We start from the raw sequence: 15915 nt of genomic DNA, 5'->3' as shown, positions 1-15915 counted from the left end.
GGATGGATGCAGCCAGATTTTGATCTCTCTCACCTGAACCTGGAGGCTAACTTTAAAGACGAGCTTATGTTTCAATCTGTGGAAAAAACAAGAAATTATTAGGGCTGGGCAACGATTAAAATGTTTAATCTAATTAATCACATGATTTCCCTGATTAATCACGATTAATCGCATTTGTACGCAGAATCCAAAAATGAATCCAAAAGTAGTTAATAGCCTTTAGCATTTAGCTTTATTTTAAATGTGCTGCCATATGAATGAAAGTGCCATAACATTTGTTGTGCAAACACACTTTTAACATCAGCATCTTTCTGTAGTTTTTATGTAGAAGCCTCGCTCCACTGTCTGTTTCCTTGAATGACTTGCTGCTATCAGTTGTGTGTTTTGCCTTTAAGTGATATTTTAGACTGGAACTACTACGCTGAGAAGACAATTCAACTTGGCAGTGTTTACAGATGACTTTGGTTCTGTCGACTCCGCCGTCTGGAAGAACTTTAAAATGAAAATGGCCGAGTAAAAGTTCCGTACCCTTCTCCATGTTTGGTGGATCCGCCGATTACTTTCTTTTCCTGTTCCGCAGCAGACAGCAGCAGACTTTTACAATAATAACATAAATAATAAAACAGAGGGGGTCGGCGGCGTAGTGGGTTGAGCAGGCGCCCCATGTACAGAGGCTATAGTCCTCGCTGCAGCTGGCCCCGGTTCGAGTCCCGCATCGGACGGCCCTGTGCTGCGTGTTGTTCCCCTTCTTTCTCCCTGCTTCCTGTCCATTAAAGGCACAAAATTCCCCCCAAAAAAAGATTTTGTAAAAATTTTTGTAATTAAAAAAAATAAATAAATAAAACATGCGTTAATGCATGATAAAACATTTATCGGCGTTAAATAATTAATGAGTAAACGCGATAATAACGAGTTAACTTGCCCAGCTCTAGAAGTTAGCAAAGACTTTGATCCAAAAATTTAACTCATTCTCTCTTTTCACATTTAATGAGCCCAACCCATCCACCTCTGAACTCCATTAGCTCGTTAGCTCTGCTGCTCTGCTGCTCCGCTTGTTGTACGCCAACTACACCCATGGATAGCATGTGTTTGATTTAAACAGTAAAGCAAACAGCACAAATTAAATGTAAAGAGCTGCAAAGATGGCCGATTTAACGCTTGACATGGTACCAATCCGCCACCAGCCAAATTGGTTCTTTCGGTCCATGATGTAATTAATGAGCCGGATGACTTCGGTTTGGGAGGTCACGACACTCGAATGTTTCCCCCGAGCGTGTGATCATTTACTGGGATAAAGGCATCATTACACGATCCAGTCCAGCTGTAACTGCAGCTCAACCGTAAACACTATGAAAGTGAGCCGAGGTAGAGGAACTGCACCTTTATGGGTTCCCCTGCTTGTTCTGAACCTGTAGTGATAAAAAAAGCTCCTTTTTGTTCTGTTACAGAAATATATCGACAGGAAACAGCCGTCACATTTAGAGGCACCGGTTAATCTCACATGTGGGCGTTGGGCTGTCGAACCTGGATCCAATGCTGCAGTTTATTCCGCTGAAGCACCATCCAGAGTACTTTTCTCAGGATGCAGAAACAAAAGCCTCATTTATCTGTGTGTTCCAGAAGTGAAGCAGCTGTTTTTTTTTCTTGTTTTTCAGTATTTACACGAGAACGGCGTTGTTCACCGTGACCTCAAACCGGAGAACTTGCTGTACGCTGACCTGTCGCTGGACGCTCCGCTGAAGATCGGTAAATCATTCACTTTTACCTGCATTTCTTACCAAGAGCACCCAGTACTTTTATCCCCTGTACTTCTTCCTCTGTGGTCTAAAGGTAATAAGGAAATAAGATCCTGGAAGAACTCAAACAATCATGTTCGGCAGTATCTGGGATTAGAAACTTCTGATAGGTTTTTCAAGCCCGGATACAGCGGAACTAGGGTTGCCAACCGTCCCTTGAAAAACGGAATCGTACCGTATTTAGAAACAAAAACAAAAGCACCCGTCCCATATTGAGCTGAAAGGGGACGCACTTTGTCCCGTATTACTGTGAGTAGGGATGCACTGATACCCGATACTATTCTAATATACTCGTACTCGTTAAATTTCCCCGATACCATGAACCGATACCAATTTATTGCATGAAGACCACAGCTAGAGGGTGGCTTGTCATTTTTGTTGTATTTTTTTTTTAGATTGGCGGCTCGGGAACAGTGTGGTTAGGCTAGTGAAACAATCATGTTCAGCAGTATCTGGGATTAGAAACTTCTGATAAGTATTTCAAGCCCAGATACAGCAGAACTAGGGTTGCCAACCATCCCTTGAAAAATGGAATCATACCGTATTTAGAAACAAAAACAAAAGCACCCGTCCCGCACTTTGTCCCGTATTACTGAGTAGGGATTCACCGATACTATTCTAGTATAGATATTTTAATATTCTATTCTATTCTAGTATTCAGGCCGATAATATTCTAATATACTCGTTAAAGTTAACCGATACCAATTTATTGCATGAAGACCACGATCAGAGGGTGGCTTGTTTTTTGTTGTATTTCTTTTAGATTGGCGGCTCGGGAACAGTGTGGTTAGGCTAGTGAGACCGAAACCTTGTGAGTCTTCCAATTCATTGCATTTGTTTTGTGGTAGAAGTATCGGCATCGGTACTCAGATCCAAGTATCTGTATCGTATCGGTTTGAAAAACAAAAGTGGTATCGCTGCATCCCTGACTGTGAGAGTCTAAAACTAGTCAGTATCATGCCAATTGAAATGAATAACAGGGGGCTTTATATGAAAATGTACGGTAAACTTGTCCTGCTCTGTGACCAATGAGCTGACAGCATATTCACACACAAGTATGACGATGCAGAATACACTCGTCCCATTGGTCGAGGAGGTACTGTTGCTCGTGTAGAAGATGGCGGAAGACAGAAAGCAAACAGAAAGTTTTCTACAGACTTAGATACTTATTTTGTTCAGTTAATTTTGTTATTTTGTATTTAAGTGAATTGCTGGATAATAATTTGTTTTCCATGTGTTCATGTCGCTCAAAAATATGCATCGAATTCAATTCAGGTTCGAGTCAAATAGTTAAAAAAAAACGTTTTTACTCACAAAAAAAAAAAAAAGGGGCTTAAAAAAATTTACCGGGTGAAGGCAATCGGGTCGGCCGGCCCTGCCATTTAGGTCTCCCTTATTTATTTTTTGGGGAGTTGGCAACCCTAAGCGGAACGCAGGCCACTTTCATCCACAGCTGGTTGTTTTCTGACCACCAACACTTAGAGTTCCTGTTTATGCCAAACCTGTGAATCTACCCCACTTACTTTTAAATTTAGACTCAAAGTCAATCTGAATGCACTTTGTTAGTTCCAGTAGTCGTGTTCACATATTTTACTTAAAAACTCAACACAAACACGGCGTCTCTGTTTAATCTATACGAGGAACAGAGCCTCGGCTTCAGCTCTTTGTTGGCTCATTGTTTCCGGAGAAGCCTCTCTGCCTCCAGATGGCCGCTGAGCCCCTGGCTAACCACTACAGATGGAGGAGTGAGAGTCCTATCCGCCGACAGCTTCCTCTGGTTCACAGAGCCTCCCGCAGAGAAACACATTCTCCTCCACCTCCACAGCTTCACCCCCTCACACGTCTCGAAATAGAAACTCACATCAAGTTTGAAACACCTCTCAGTTCGGCGCCGCTAAAGAAATGTTCTCCTCTCCCACAGCCGACTTTGGTCTTTCCAAAATCGTCGATGACCAGGTGACCATGAAGACCGTCTGCGGTACTCCAGGGTACTGCGGTGAGTAAAGTGAAGTTAGCAGCTCCATGTGGGGCAGGAGAAGGTGGTGTAGCAGCCCCTTCAGGTGCAGCGAATCAGGGGATACAACTACACTGCTGGGGATGGCAGGAGGGTTATGTTTAGAGGGTTTTCAATGTAGTATTTGTTGCGTAGTAATAGTATCAGTGATACATGAGTAGTAGTGTCAGCATGTGGTGCTTTATCAGTAATATCAGTAGCAGATAGTGTAGTATTAGTAGCATGAGTAACACTAGTAAAACTGGTAGCATAACAATTATTAGTGGTAGATAATGTAGTATCAGTAGTAATTGGTGTAGTATCAGAAGTAATTGGTGCAGTATCAGTATTATCCCCCCAAAAAAGGGAATAAGAAAGTATTAATGGTATCAGTAGTAACTGTTGTAGTATTGGTGTTAGCTGTGAAGTACTATCAGCAGTATGTAGAGGGTTATCAGTAGTAATTGGTGTAGTATCAGCAAATTGGTGTAGTATCAGTAGTGTGCTGTTTAGTATTGAATAATACTTAATTAATACTTTATTTATCCCCCAAAAAAGGGAATAAGAAAGTATTAATGGTATCAGTAGTAACTGTTGTAGTATTAGTGTTAGCTGTGTAGTACTATCAGCAATACTATGTAGTAGTATGTGGTGTAGTATCAGTAGTAATTGGTGTAGTATCAGTAGTAATTGGTGTAGTATCAGTAGTGTGCTGTTTAGTATTGAATAATACTTTATTAATACTTTATTTATCCCCCCAAAAAAGGGAATATGAAAGTACTAATGGTATCAGTAGTAACTGTTGTAGTATTAGTGTTAGCTGTGTAGTACTATCAGCAGTACTATGTAGAGGGGTATCAGTAGTATGTGGTGTAGTATCAGCAGTACGTAGAGGGGTATCAGTAGTATGTGGTGTAGTATCAGCAGTACGTAGAGGGGTATCAGTAGTATGTGGTGTAGTATCAGCAGTACGTAGAGGGGTATCAGTAGTATGTGGTGTAGTATCAGTACTACGTAGAGGGGTATCAGTAGTATGTGGTGTAGTATCAGTAGTGTGCAGTTTAGTATTGAATAATACTTTATTAATACTTTATTTATCCCCCAAAAAAGGGAATAAGAAAGTACTAATGGTATCAGTAGTAACTGTTGTAGTATTAGTGTTAGCTGTGTAGTACTATCAGCAGTACTATGTAGAGGGGTATCAGTAGTATGTGGTGTAGTATCAGCAGTATGTAGAGGGGTATCGGTAGTATGTGGTGTAGTATCAGCAGTATGTAGAGGGGTATCAGTAGTATGTGGTGTAGTATCAGCAGTATGTAGAGGGGTATCAGTAGTATGTGGTGTAGTATCAGCAGTACGTAGAGGGGTATCAGTAGTATGTGGTGTAGTATCAGCAGTATGTAGAGGGGTATCAGTAGTATATGGTGTAGTATCAGCAGTATGTAGAGGGGTATCAGTAGTATGTGGTGTAGTATCAGCAGTATGTAGAGGGGTATCAGTAGAATGTGGTGTAGTATCAGCAGTATGTAGAGGGGTATCAGTAGTATGTGGTGTAGTATCAGCAGTACGTAGAGGGGTATCAGTAGTATGTGGTGTAGTATCAGCAGTATGTAGAGGGGTATCAGTAGTATGTGGTGTAGTATCAGCAGTATGTAGAGGGGTATCAGTAGTATGTGGTGTAGTATCAGCAGTATGTAGAGGGGTATCAGTAGTATGTGGTGTAGTATCAGCAGTATGTAGAGGGGTATCAGTAGAATGTGGTGTAGTATCAGCAGTATGTAGAGGGGTATCAGTAGTATGTGGTGTAGTATCAGCAGTACGTAGAGGGGTATCAGTAGTATGTGGTGTAGTATCAGCAGTATGTAGAGGGGTATCAGTAGTATGTGGTGTAGTATCAGCAGTACGTAGAGGGGTATCAGTAGTATGTGGTGTAGTATTAGTAGTAATTGGTGTAGTATCAGCAAATTGAACCTAGAGAATCTTCAAAATTTCCCCCATATTTCTCCCACTGACCTAGAACCTGAATCGGAATCTATCAAAGATTCTCTAGGTTCTATCTACTCTGATTCTATCTACGTCAATGCTAGCTCCAGACCAGTCTTAATGAAGAATACCCTGGACTAATAAGTTTAATACATTTTACCTTTCATTCTGCCTAGCCAAAGGGATTTAGGAAAAGTCATAAATGATTAAACTGCAAGTCATACCCATCCAGTTGTTCCACTTGTCGACTCCATATTGATCGTCCAAAGCCTCTGTCTTGGACTGCCAGGCACTGCCATTGCCCTGTGCCTTGCACACTGCCATCTGGTGGATGCTCCGTGAATAGAGGGCTGTGCCGCTGTTCACATTCAAATCGGCATGCATTTGTTTGTTTATCTTGCAGCACAGTAGGAGTGTGTCAAAATTACGCCATGGACACGAGAGCAAAAAATGCAGACTGCCAGACTGCACACACAAAGTCAAGCATATTTATTTTAAAATCTCGAAAATATATTTACAAATGTATGTATATTTATATACCTTTATACATTTATTTATGTGTCACATTTTTATATTTATATTAATTATATATACATTTATAAATTCGTTCATATTTATATTCATTTTTACTCACATATATCTCAATCAATTTGACCCAAAATTGCAGTATGCAGTAAAGTATCAGTAGTATTCTGTGTAGTACCAGCAGTATTCTGTGTAGTACCAGCAGTATTCTGTGTAGTACCAGCAGTATTCTGTGTAGTGCCAGCAGTATTCTGTGTAGTATCAGCAGTATTGTGTGTAGTACCAGCAGTATTCTGTGTATTACCAGCAGTATTCTGTGTAGTACCAGCAGTATTCTGTGTAGTACCAGCAGTATTCTGTGTAATGCCAGCAGTATTTTGTGTAGTACCAGCAGTATTCTGTGTAGTACCAGCAGTATTCTGAGTAGTACCAGCAGTATTTTGTGTAGTACCAGCAGTATTCTGTGTAGTATCAGCAGTATTCTGTGTAGTACCAGCAGTATTCTGTGTAGTACCAGCAGTATTGTGTGTAGTATCAGCAGTATTGTGTGTAGTACCAGCAGTATTGTGTGTAGTACCAGCAGTATTGTGTGTAGTACCAGCAGTATTCTGTGTAGTACCAGCAGTATTGTGTGTAGTACCAGCAGTATTGTGTGTAGTACCAGCAGTATTCTGAGTAGTACCAGCAGTATTCTGTGTAGTACCAGCAGTATTGTGTGTAGTACCAGCAGTATTCTGTGTAGTACCAGCAGTATTTTGTGTAGTACCAGCAGTATTCTGTGTAGTACCAGCAGTATTGTGTGTAGTACCAGCAGTATTCTGTGTAGTACCAGCAGTATTGTGTGTAGTACCAGCAGTATTGTGTGTAGTATCAGCAGTATTGTGTGTAGTACCAGCAGTATTGTGTGTAGTGCCAGCAGTATTTTGTGTAGTACCAGCAGTATTCTGTGTAGTACCAGCAGTATTGTGTGTAGTACCAGCAGTATTCTGTGTAGTACCAGCAGTATTGTGTGTAGTACCAGCAGTATTCTGTGTAGTACCAGCAGTATTCTGTGTAGTACCAGCAGTATTCTGTGTAGTACCAGCAGTATTTTGTGTAGTACCAGCAGTATTCTGTGTAGTACCAGCAGTATTCTGAGTAGTACCAGCAGTATTTTGTGTAGTACCAGCAGTATTGTGTGTAGTACCAGCAGTATTCTGTGTAGTACCAGCAGTATTCTGTGTAGTACCAGCAGTATTGTGTGTAGTACCAGCAGTATTTTGTGTAGTACCAGCAGTATTCTGTGTAGTACCAGCAGTATTGTGTGTAGTACCAGCAGTATTGTGTGTAGTACCAGCAGTATTCTGTGTAGTACCAGCAGTATTCTGTGTAGTACCAGCAGTATTGTGTGTAGTACCAGCAGTATTTTGTGTAGTACCAGCAGTATTCTGTGTAGTACCAGCAGTATTGTGTGTAGTACCAGCAGTATTGTGTGTAGTACCAGCAGTATTCTGTGTAGTACCAGCAGTATTCTGTGTAGTACCAGCAGTATTCTGTGTAGTACCAGCAGTATTTTGTGTAGTACCAGCAGTATTCTGTGTAGTACCAGCAGTATTGTGTGTAGTACCAGCAGTATTGTGTGTAGTACCAGCAGTATTCTGTGTAGTATCAGCAGTATTGTGTGTAGTACCAGCAGTATTGTGTGTAGTACCAGCAGTATTCTGTGTAGTATCAGCAGTATTATGTGTAGTACCAGCAGTATTGTGTGTAGTACCAGCAGTATTCTGTGTAGTACCAGCAGTATTTTGTGTAGTACCAGCAGTATTGTGTGTAGTACCAGCAGTATTGTGTGTAGTACCAGCAGTATTCTGTGTAGTATCAGCAGTATTATGTGTAGTACCAGCAGTATTGTGTGTAGTACCAGCAGTATTCTGTGTAGTACCAGCAGTATTGTGTGTAGTACCAGCAGTATTATGTGTAGTACCAGCAGTATTGTGTGTAGTACCAGCAGTATTATGTGTAGTACCAGCAGTATTCTGAGTAGTACCAGCAGTATTTTGTGTAGTACCAGCAGTATTGTGTGTAGTACCAGCAGTATTGTGTGTAGTACCAGCAGTATTGTGTGTAGTACCAGCAGTATTATGTGTAGTACCAGCAGTATTGTGTGTAGTACCAGCAGTATTGTGTGTAGTACCAGCAGTATTGTGTGTAGTACCAGCAGTATTATGTGTAGTACCAGCAGTATTCTGTGTAGTACCAGTGTAACGGCGTGTTCACTGTCTCATCCGGAGGTGGGCAGCGATGCATTCAGTGCAGCCGCTGCTCTGTGGGATTTCTCAGCCCTCTCGGTCAGCCATCTGGCAGCTAACCGCCTCCTCTGCCTGCAGCTCCAGAGATCCTGCGGGGAAATGCCTACGGCCCCGAGGTGGACATGTGGTCGGTGGGCGTCATCCTCTACATCCTGTGAGTCCGTTTACACTCTGCCAGCCCGAGCATCCACACACACACACACACACACACACACACACAGAAACGCACACACACTTAACCGATTCATTATCGACTCATTCCCATCAGATTCTCATCAGCCTTCCATCTGCCTCATAACAGCCGTTAAAGGCGGCGACACAATGTGAACCACTGCATCCCGTCTTTATGTTAATGGTGCCTTCAAATGGGTTTGGAGCAGCATTAGACCATAATGACAGACTTCTCTGGTTTCTCCAGAAATGAATGGGCATCATTTACATTTTACCCTCTCATCTTTACTTTTGGTTTCTTCTAGGGCTGGGCGAGCTAACTCGTTATTATCTAACGCCGATAACTATTTTATCGCGCATTAACGCAGGTTTTTAAATAAATGTTATTATTGTAAAAGTCTGTTGCTCACAGGCTTTTATTCTGTAAAAGTCTGTTGCTCACAGGCTTTTATTCTGTAAAAGTCTGTTGCTCACAGGCTTTTATTTAGTAAAAGTCTGTTGCTCACAGGCTTTTATTTTGTAAAAGTCTGTTGCTCACAGGCTTTTATTATTTTAAAAGTCTGTTGCTCACAGGCTTTTATTTTGTAAAAGTCTGTTGCTCACAGGCTTTTATTTTGTAAAAGTCTGTTGCTCACAGGCTTTTATTTTGTAAAAGTCTGTTGCTCACAGGCTTTTATTTTGTAAAAGTCTGTTGCTCACAGGCTTTTATTATTTTAAAAGTCTGTTGCTCACAGGCTTTTATTTTGTAAAAGTCTGCTGCTCACAGGCTTTTATTTTGTAAAAGTCTGCTGCTCACAGGCTTTTATTATTTTAAAAGTATGTTGCTCACAGGCTTTTATTTTGTAAAAGTCTGTTGCTGTCTGCTGTGGAACAGGAAAAGAAAGTAATCGGCGGATCCACCAAACATGGAGAAGGGTACGGAACTTTTACTCGGCCATTTTCATTTTAAAGTTCTTCCAGACGGCGGAGTCGACAGAACCAAAGTCATCTGTAAACACTTCCAAGTTGAATTGTCTTCTCAGCGTAGTAGTTCCAGTTAAAATATCACTTAAAGGCAAAACACACAACTGATAGCAGCAAGTCATTCAAGGAAACAGACAGTGGAGCGAGGCTTCTACATAAAAACTACAGAAAGATGCTGATGTTAAAAGTGTGTTTGCACAACAAATGTTATGGCACTTTCATTCATATGGCAGCACATTTAAAATAAAGCTAAATGCTAAAAGCTATACACTACTTTTGGATTCATTTTTGGATTCTGCGAACAAATGCGATTAATCGTGATTAATCAGGGAAATCATGTGATTAATTAGATTAAACAATTTAATCGTTGCCCAGCCCTAGTTTCTTTTTATTTTCATACTTGCTTTAATTTTAAGACTCCCCAACAGATTGGTCGCTAATTATTAGCACGGTTGGGATCATTGGTGTCACTGAAAATGTTTTTAAGATGAGCTGAGTTATTAATCTGAGTGTCTCTTACTGTTTCCAAAGACTCTGCGGGTTTGAGCCCTTCTTCGACCCGAGGGGGGATCAGTACATGTACAGCCGCATCCTCAACTGCGACTACGAGTTTGTGTCTCCGTGGTGGGATGAGGTCTCTCTCAATGCTAAGGATCTGGTGAGCTATACTAATGCCCTGGCGTTTTCAAACTAAAGTTAAACTGAATATGGATGGGACTTTAGAGTTGATCGGGGGAGAAAGCTTAAAAGAGTCCTCGCACAGACAATCCTCATGATTCAATCTCTTCGATTTGAATCTAAAAGGTCCTGACTTGATCTACTTCATGTTAGTCTCGTTGTCGACTCCTCTTTTCCTGAACTGGTTGAGTTGTTTTTAAGAGGAAAAGAAGCTTAATCTCGTCTCAAATTACTTAAAATTGATTGAAGTAGTTGAAGTAGTATCACTCATTGACTTTTCTTGAATCTTGATCGTCCTCTTCCTTCGGTTCTTTGGGACAGGACCTGGACTAAATCGCCAATGGTCTGGATTGTACGGTACCGTGAAAAAGTCCCAATCCAGCCCCCATTTCCTCATATTTTCAGACTTTCTTAGAATCTTTTAAAGCGGTCTTGATCAATAGTTCTTGATCCAGCTTTCTGACGGTCTTTCTAAGTTTTTCTTTGGGCATTTTCTGCTTTTTCACTCATCTTCTGTCCAGTTAGTATACGAGTTTGAGTCAGCGAGAAGTTCCCGGATGCATACTAGATTCTCTGAAATGTTGGGTATGCATCATGAGGTTACTACTCATACTCAAACTACCCAAGATGCAACGTAACGTGACGTCGCCGATCGTCATTTCCTGTCAAAACGGCAGTTTCAAGCTAGCTACAACGAGGGTAGGTTCACTTCCTGTTTTCAAAACAAAAGCACCGATTGTATCGTAATGGCTTTCCCTACGATAAAAGGCAACGGGTATTTTATTTTTGTGAAAATAACCAGAAGTGCGTTGCTCACTGCGGCTAGCTTTAGTAGCGCCGAATTCGTGGGAACAAAATTGTAAATAGCCGGTATTTTGTCAGGTTTTCAACACGTTGGGGATCTAAACGACTACTTTCTCACCTGAAAATGTTTCAAATGTTGCTAAAGTTTACAGAGTTTAGAGCTTAAGTGATGACATCAGTAGACGCGTGTGTAGAAAGCTTCCTATAAGCCCCCCGATAACAACAACACGGCAGCTCTGAGCTAACAGTGCAATATTACGCGTTAATTCATTCATTGGTCTTAAAGTATTGGTGAAATAAAGACAGATAATGCCTTATTTAGAGGCTGTATTGTCTCTCCCGTTATATGGATATACGTGGATCTCCAGTGATCTAAATAGACCTTCTAAAACAGGGGTCCCCAACCTTTTCAGCACCAAGGACCGGTTTGGTTCTGCAATTTTTTCCTGCGGCCCGGTCGGGGGGGGGGGGGGGGGGGGGGGGGGGGGGGGGGTACCTTTTTTTTTTTTTTTTTTTGTACTTTACGTTCAACAGACATTACATTTAGCAGATGCTTTTACAAATTAGGATATGATGACAGACAGACAGTCATCATTGAAAAAAATAAACGTGCACAATCGGCCTCCTATAATGCAATCTATGCAGTTTCCAAGTATAGAATCTAGCGAGTGAAATGAAAGAATTCCGGTACCGGTCCGCGACCCGGTGGTTGGGGACCCCTGTTCTAAAAGACCTTTAGAAAGCCTGGAGAACTATTGCTCAGGACCACTTTAATAGATAAAGAGGAAGTCTGAGGGCTGGATCAGGACTTGCACAGTACTCTATGACTCTGAGACATGTCTTAAGACTTGGACTTACGATGGAATAACTTAGGTTTGAGCCCGACTCATTTGCCTCAGGACTGTATTTGAATGGCTTTGGACTTTGGGGTACTTGATTTGAAACAGTCCTTTCCCTGTTGGTCCACCTGCAGGTCAGTAAGCTGATCGTCCTCGACCCTCACAAGCGCCTCAGTGTCCGTGAGGCCCTTCAGCACCCCTGGGTGCTCGGTAAAGCTGCCCGGTTCTCCCACATGGACACGACCCAGAGGAAACTACAGGAGTTCAATGCTCGACGCAAACTTAAGGTTTGCCACTGACATCTGAAAAATGGTTTTCCCTCTGTTTGGTAAAGTAGATTACAACTGACTCACCCACTACAAACAGAGACCAGTGTGCCATGATGCTAAAATATCCAGTAAGTCTTTCGGAATTTTGAGAATAGGCTAAAATTCTATTGAGGTTCTGAGCCTGTTGATCGCCAACTCGGCCGAGCAGTGAAATCATCACAGATCCAATGATTTTGGTTGAATTTTTCTCATTTTTTTCTGTGGAATGAGTATACTGTTTGGTGAACAGAATGGCATATTGACTGATGTCATCATTTGGGGGAATAATTGATTGCCAATGAAGTAAAGATGAAAATATTGGAAAAAAAGTTAAAAGAACGCCTGATTTCTTTGCATTAAATGGAGCCAAAATCATGTAGAAATGTATTTTAAGAGTTATATTTTCATTTGATGTTGTCTCCACATGTGTTCTGTGCATCTGGAATGCATTTATTGACAGCTTACCCAACCCACTGAGGATTTGTGGAAAATTGTAATTTTCCAAAATTTTCTATCAAAAAATGAAGGGTACATACACTCAGCGGCGTCAATTCAGCCAAAGCTACGTTATGGCGAGGTCACTATAGTCACATGACTACAGTATCAATCAATAAATATACATGCCCAGCAAATAATCACCACAAAAGTCTGCTATGTAGCTTATCTGTGTGCAAATGCAGTCTCACTCACACTCCACTAACATAACAATGGACTCGTCTCCGTCTCCCTGTTAGCATTAGCTTTAGCTTTAGTAGCGGAGGTGCTAAAGTGGACAGCCTCGTTAACAGCCTGAATCCCGCCTTCACTCCCTGGTCCTCCTTCCTCCGCCGCTGAGGCAACATTGGACCCCTTTTTTTTAGTGATAAATAAATCTAAAGTTTTCTGTTTCCTTTTCATATTTTACATTAATTAGCAAACAACAAATCCCGCTAATAACATCAGCTTTGACCTCCAGGCTCCGTCATCTCGTGGGACGTAGGGGGGGCTGGGAGACACCACATTTCAAAAGGTGATACAAGTGTTGGGGAAGATGATATTTAGATAAATTAATTGTGTTGTTCAGAATTTCATTTGTAGTTCATTTATATGTATTAAATAATAGAATAATCAATGCAAATGGACACAGAGTAATTCCATAAATTCATAAAAAAAAAAAAAAAAAAATGAACATTTACATTTTCCCCTGGAGCCAAGGTGTGGCAGCTGCCATACCCAACTGACGCCAATGCATACACTAAAATGGCCACAATTTTTTTCCTTAATGTTTCCAGCTGAGCAGACCCTTGCTTCTTAGGGTCAAAGTGAACATAAAAAACACAAATTAAAAGTATGGCAGACCATGTCAGGTTCAACCCATTTTATTGAGCTTTTGAGACTTTGGCTCCCCGACTACAGTAGATCATTCCTAAAAAGATGGCACCTCCTCCATGAATTTAAATCCAATCCAAATGGGGCTAAAAACTCAATTAAAACTTGTGTTTTGGCTAAATGTCTCAGGTATTTTGTGTGTGTGTGTCGACAGGCTGCCATGAAGGCCGTTGTGGCCACCAGTCGGATGCACGAGAGCTCGCGGCGTCGGACCGACAGCTGTGAGATCCCAGGCTCAGGGACTTCCCGGCAGAGCAGCATGCAGCAGGACCTGCCTCCCGACTCCACTGAGCCTAACCCTGAAGACAAAGACGACCCGACCCAAGACCAGCAGGTGCCGCAGAAAGTCGAATCCAAGCCCACCGACCAAAGTGCCGTCAACCCCTCCCCTCCACGCAGCCCCAACCCGCCGAGCTCTGATGTCACGCCCACTGGAACCAATCCTGTCCGACCACCGCTGCGTGGTGACGGGCTCCGACAGGCATCAGTCATCCCCAAAACAATGGTGGTCCAACCCCGGCTGCCACAGAAGAGCTACTCTGTCATAGAGCCTTCCCCTAGGGGCGCTGCCGCACCCCCGATGGGCTCGCCATCCAGTCCCAACAACCTCAGCAACGGCTTCACGGCTGGGGTGGAGCCTACCAGTAAGACCGCCCACTGCCAGTGATCCCTTGACAGAGCTAAGTTGCTCTATACTGAGTCAGTGTCCATACCACCACGAAAATCACACAATTCAGCCTTCCATCAGCTCTTTACTAACATCAGAATCAACTTTCTGGGACCACACCGGAAACAAAAGTGTCCGAAACACCCTGCTAACATTTACACAATTTCACCAAAACTCCATGTTCAGTCGCTCTGCGTTTAGGCTTAACAGTGGCCCTATCGGTGATGGTTTGTTTGGGTTTGTTTGGAGGGGTCTTAGCTAAAAACAGCTTGTTTCAGACAGAAGATAAACTTAGAATCAGAATAAAGGAGCAGTAAAAGATAAACAAAGATTTCCCAGAACTGTAAATCATGTAAAGCAACCCCTGGTGTCACAGAATGAATGTAGAGCTGGAAATGAGCAGAATAGGTTCTCTGTATATGGACGTTTGGGGTCCTTTTCAACCTGAGTTTTAATCACATAACTGGGGGGGGGGGGGGGTGACTTGCTTCTCACTTGCTGCCCCGGTTGTACTCAGAGACCCAAGAAATTCCTGTAAAAAGATGTCTATGAAAGCATGCGGGTGATAAAGTCTTTCAAAGTATATTTTGCTTTAACAGATATGAATATATTCCAGACTACTTATAAACGCAGACAGCAGTTTGTTATGGTTCTTCCTGTTAAAGTCCAGTGAAGTTTCATCTCGTTATCTGGGAGTTATTTACATCTTGCCGACTCTTCCAGATGTGGACTGATTGTAAACATTTATGGGTGTAAGTTTGTACTGTATCGGTCCAGGTAAACGTGGGGGTAATGACAGCTTTGTCTGCAACAAGGTGGCCAAATGTGAAGCTTCGGTTTTTGGTCGTCAACCCCCTTACTGCCACTTTAAAGGGAAAGTTCAACATTTTGTTACCGGTTGAATTACGCACGTTTAAAAGTGAGAATTTCACTCTCATGTTTGTGTCCAGAGGAAAGCTGGAGTGGTTTACCAGTGTGCAAAGCTAGCTTGGTTCGGTCCAGCACTGGTGAATGTTTCAATTATCTTTTATTGAATCAGTTTCCTTCCTTCATATTATAAAAATCCATCCATCAATTTAGTTTAAATTGATCAATGATTTCTCTCAGATGGAAATGACACCAAAGTAGGTTGTTTTCTCCTACGGAAGCCCAGAGCGGACGTGATTATGTATAAACTTTTTTCTGATGGTTTTCTCGAGATAACCAGTTAATTTGCCGATGGTTTTCGAGGCCACTTTTTCTCCCCAGTCCGCCCGTTTATAATGTGTTTATATGTATTTCTGGCAAAGGTTTTTCCCCATTTTTCCCCCCCTTTCATTGAATACTGAATAAAGTAGCCTATGGATCAAACATGGAATGTGGAGCGTTTGTGAAAACGCACAAAGCAAATCCCGCTGGTGTGACGAGCATCTGAAGAATGGAATCAGGTTTAACACACACCAATCATGCCGTTATCGTTTTCTCGAGATAACGAGTTATTTATCTCGTTCGGTAACCATGGAGACGGCCTGGTCCCCTCAGCTGGTCACTGA

The 15915-nt window shown here is 42.0% G+C and overlaps 1 protein-coding gene across 2 annotated transcripts in view; it reads left to right on the top strand.

Moving 5' to 3' along the window:
* Positions 1 to 15685, top strand: part of LOC142400821 (calcium/calmodulin-dependent protein kinase type IV) — a 38238-nt gene extending 22553 nt beyond the window's left edge. For both annotated transcript variants that reach the window (XM_075486049.1, XM_075486048.1), the window contains 6 exons: positions 1656 to 1746; positions 3718 to 3792; positions 8664 to 8739; positions 10251 to 10377; positions 12175 to 12327; positions 13871 to 15685. In XM_075486049.1, the coding sequence (XP_075342164.1) occupies positions 1656 to 1746; positions 3718 to 3792; positions 8664 to 8739; positions 10251 to 10377; positions 12175 to 12327; positions 13871 to 14383 (1035 nt within the window). In that variant the 3' untranslated portion in view covers positions 14384 to 15685. The remainder of the gene's footprint in view (positions 1 to 1655; positions 1747 to 3717; positions 3793 to 8663; positions 8740 to 10250; positions 10378 to 12174; positions 12328 to 13870) is intronic.
* Positions 15686 to 15915: the final 230 nt, after the last annotated feature.

The sequence above is a fragment of the Odontesthes bonariensis genome, chromosome 15 (assembly GCF_027942865.1).
Source record: "Odontesthes bonariensis isolate fOdoBon6 chromosome 15, fOdoBon6.hap1, whole genome shotgun sequence".
Lineage (NCBI taxonomy): Eukaryota > Metazoa > Chordata > Actinopteri > Atheriniformes > Atherinopsidae > Odontesthes > Odontesthes bonariensis.
Note: the sequence above shows the minus strand (reverse complement) of the source record. Positions and strands in the feature narration are given on the sequence as shown.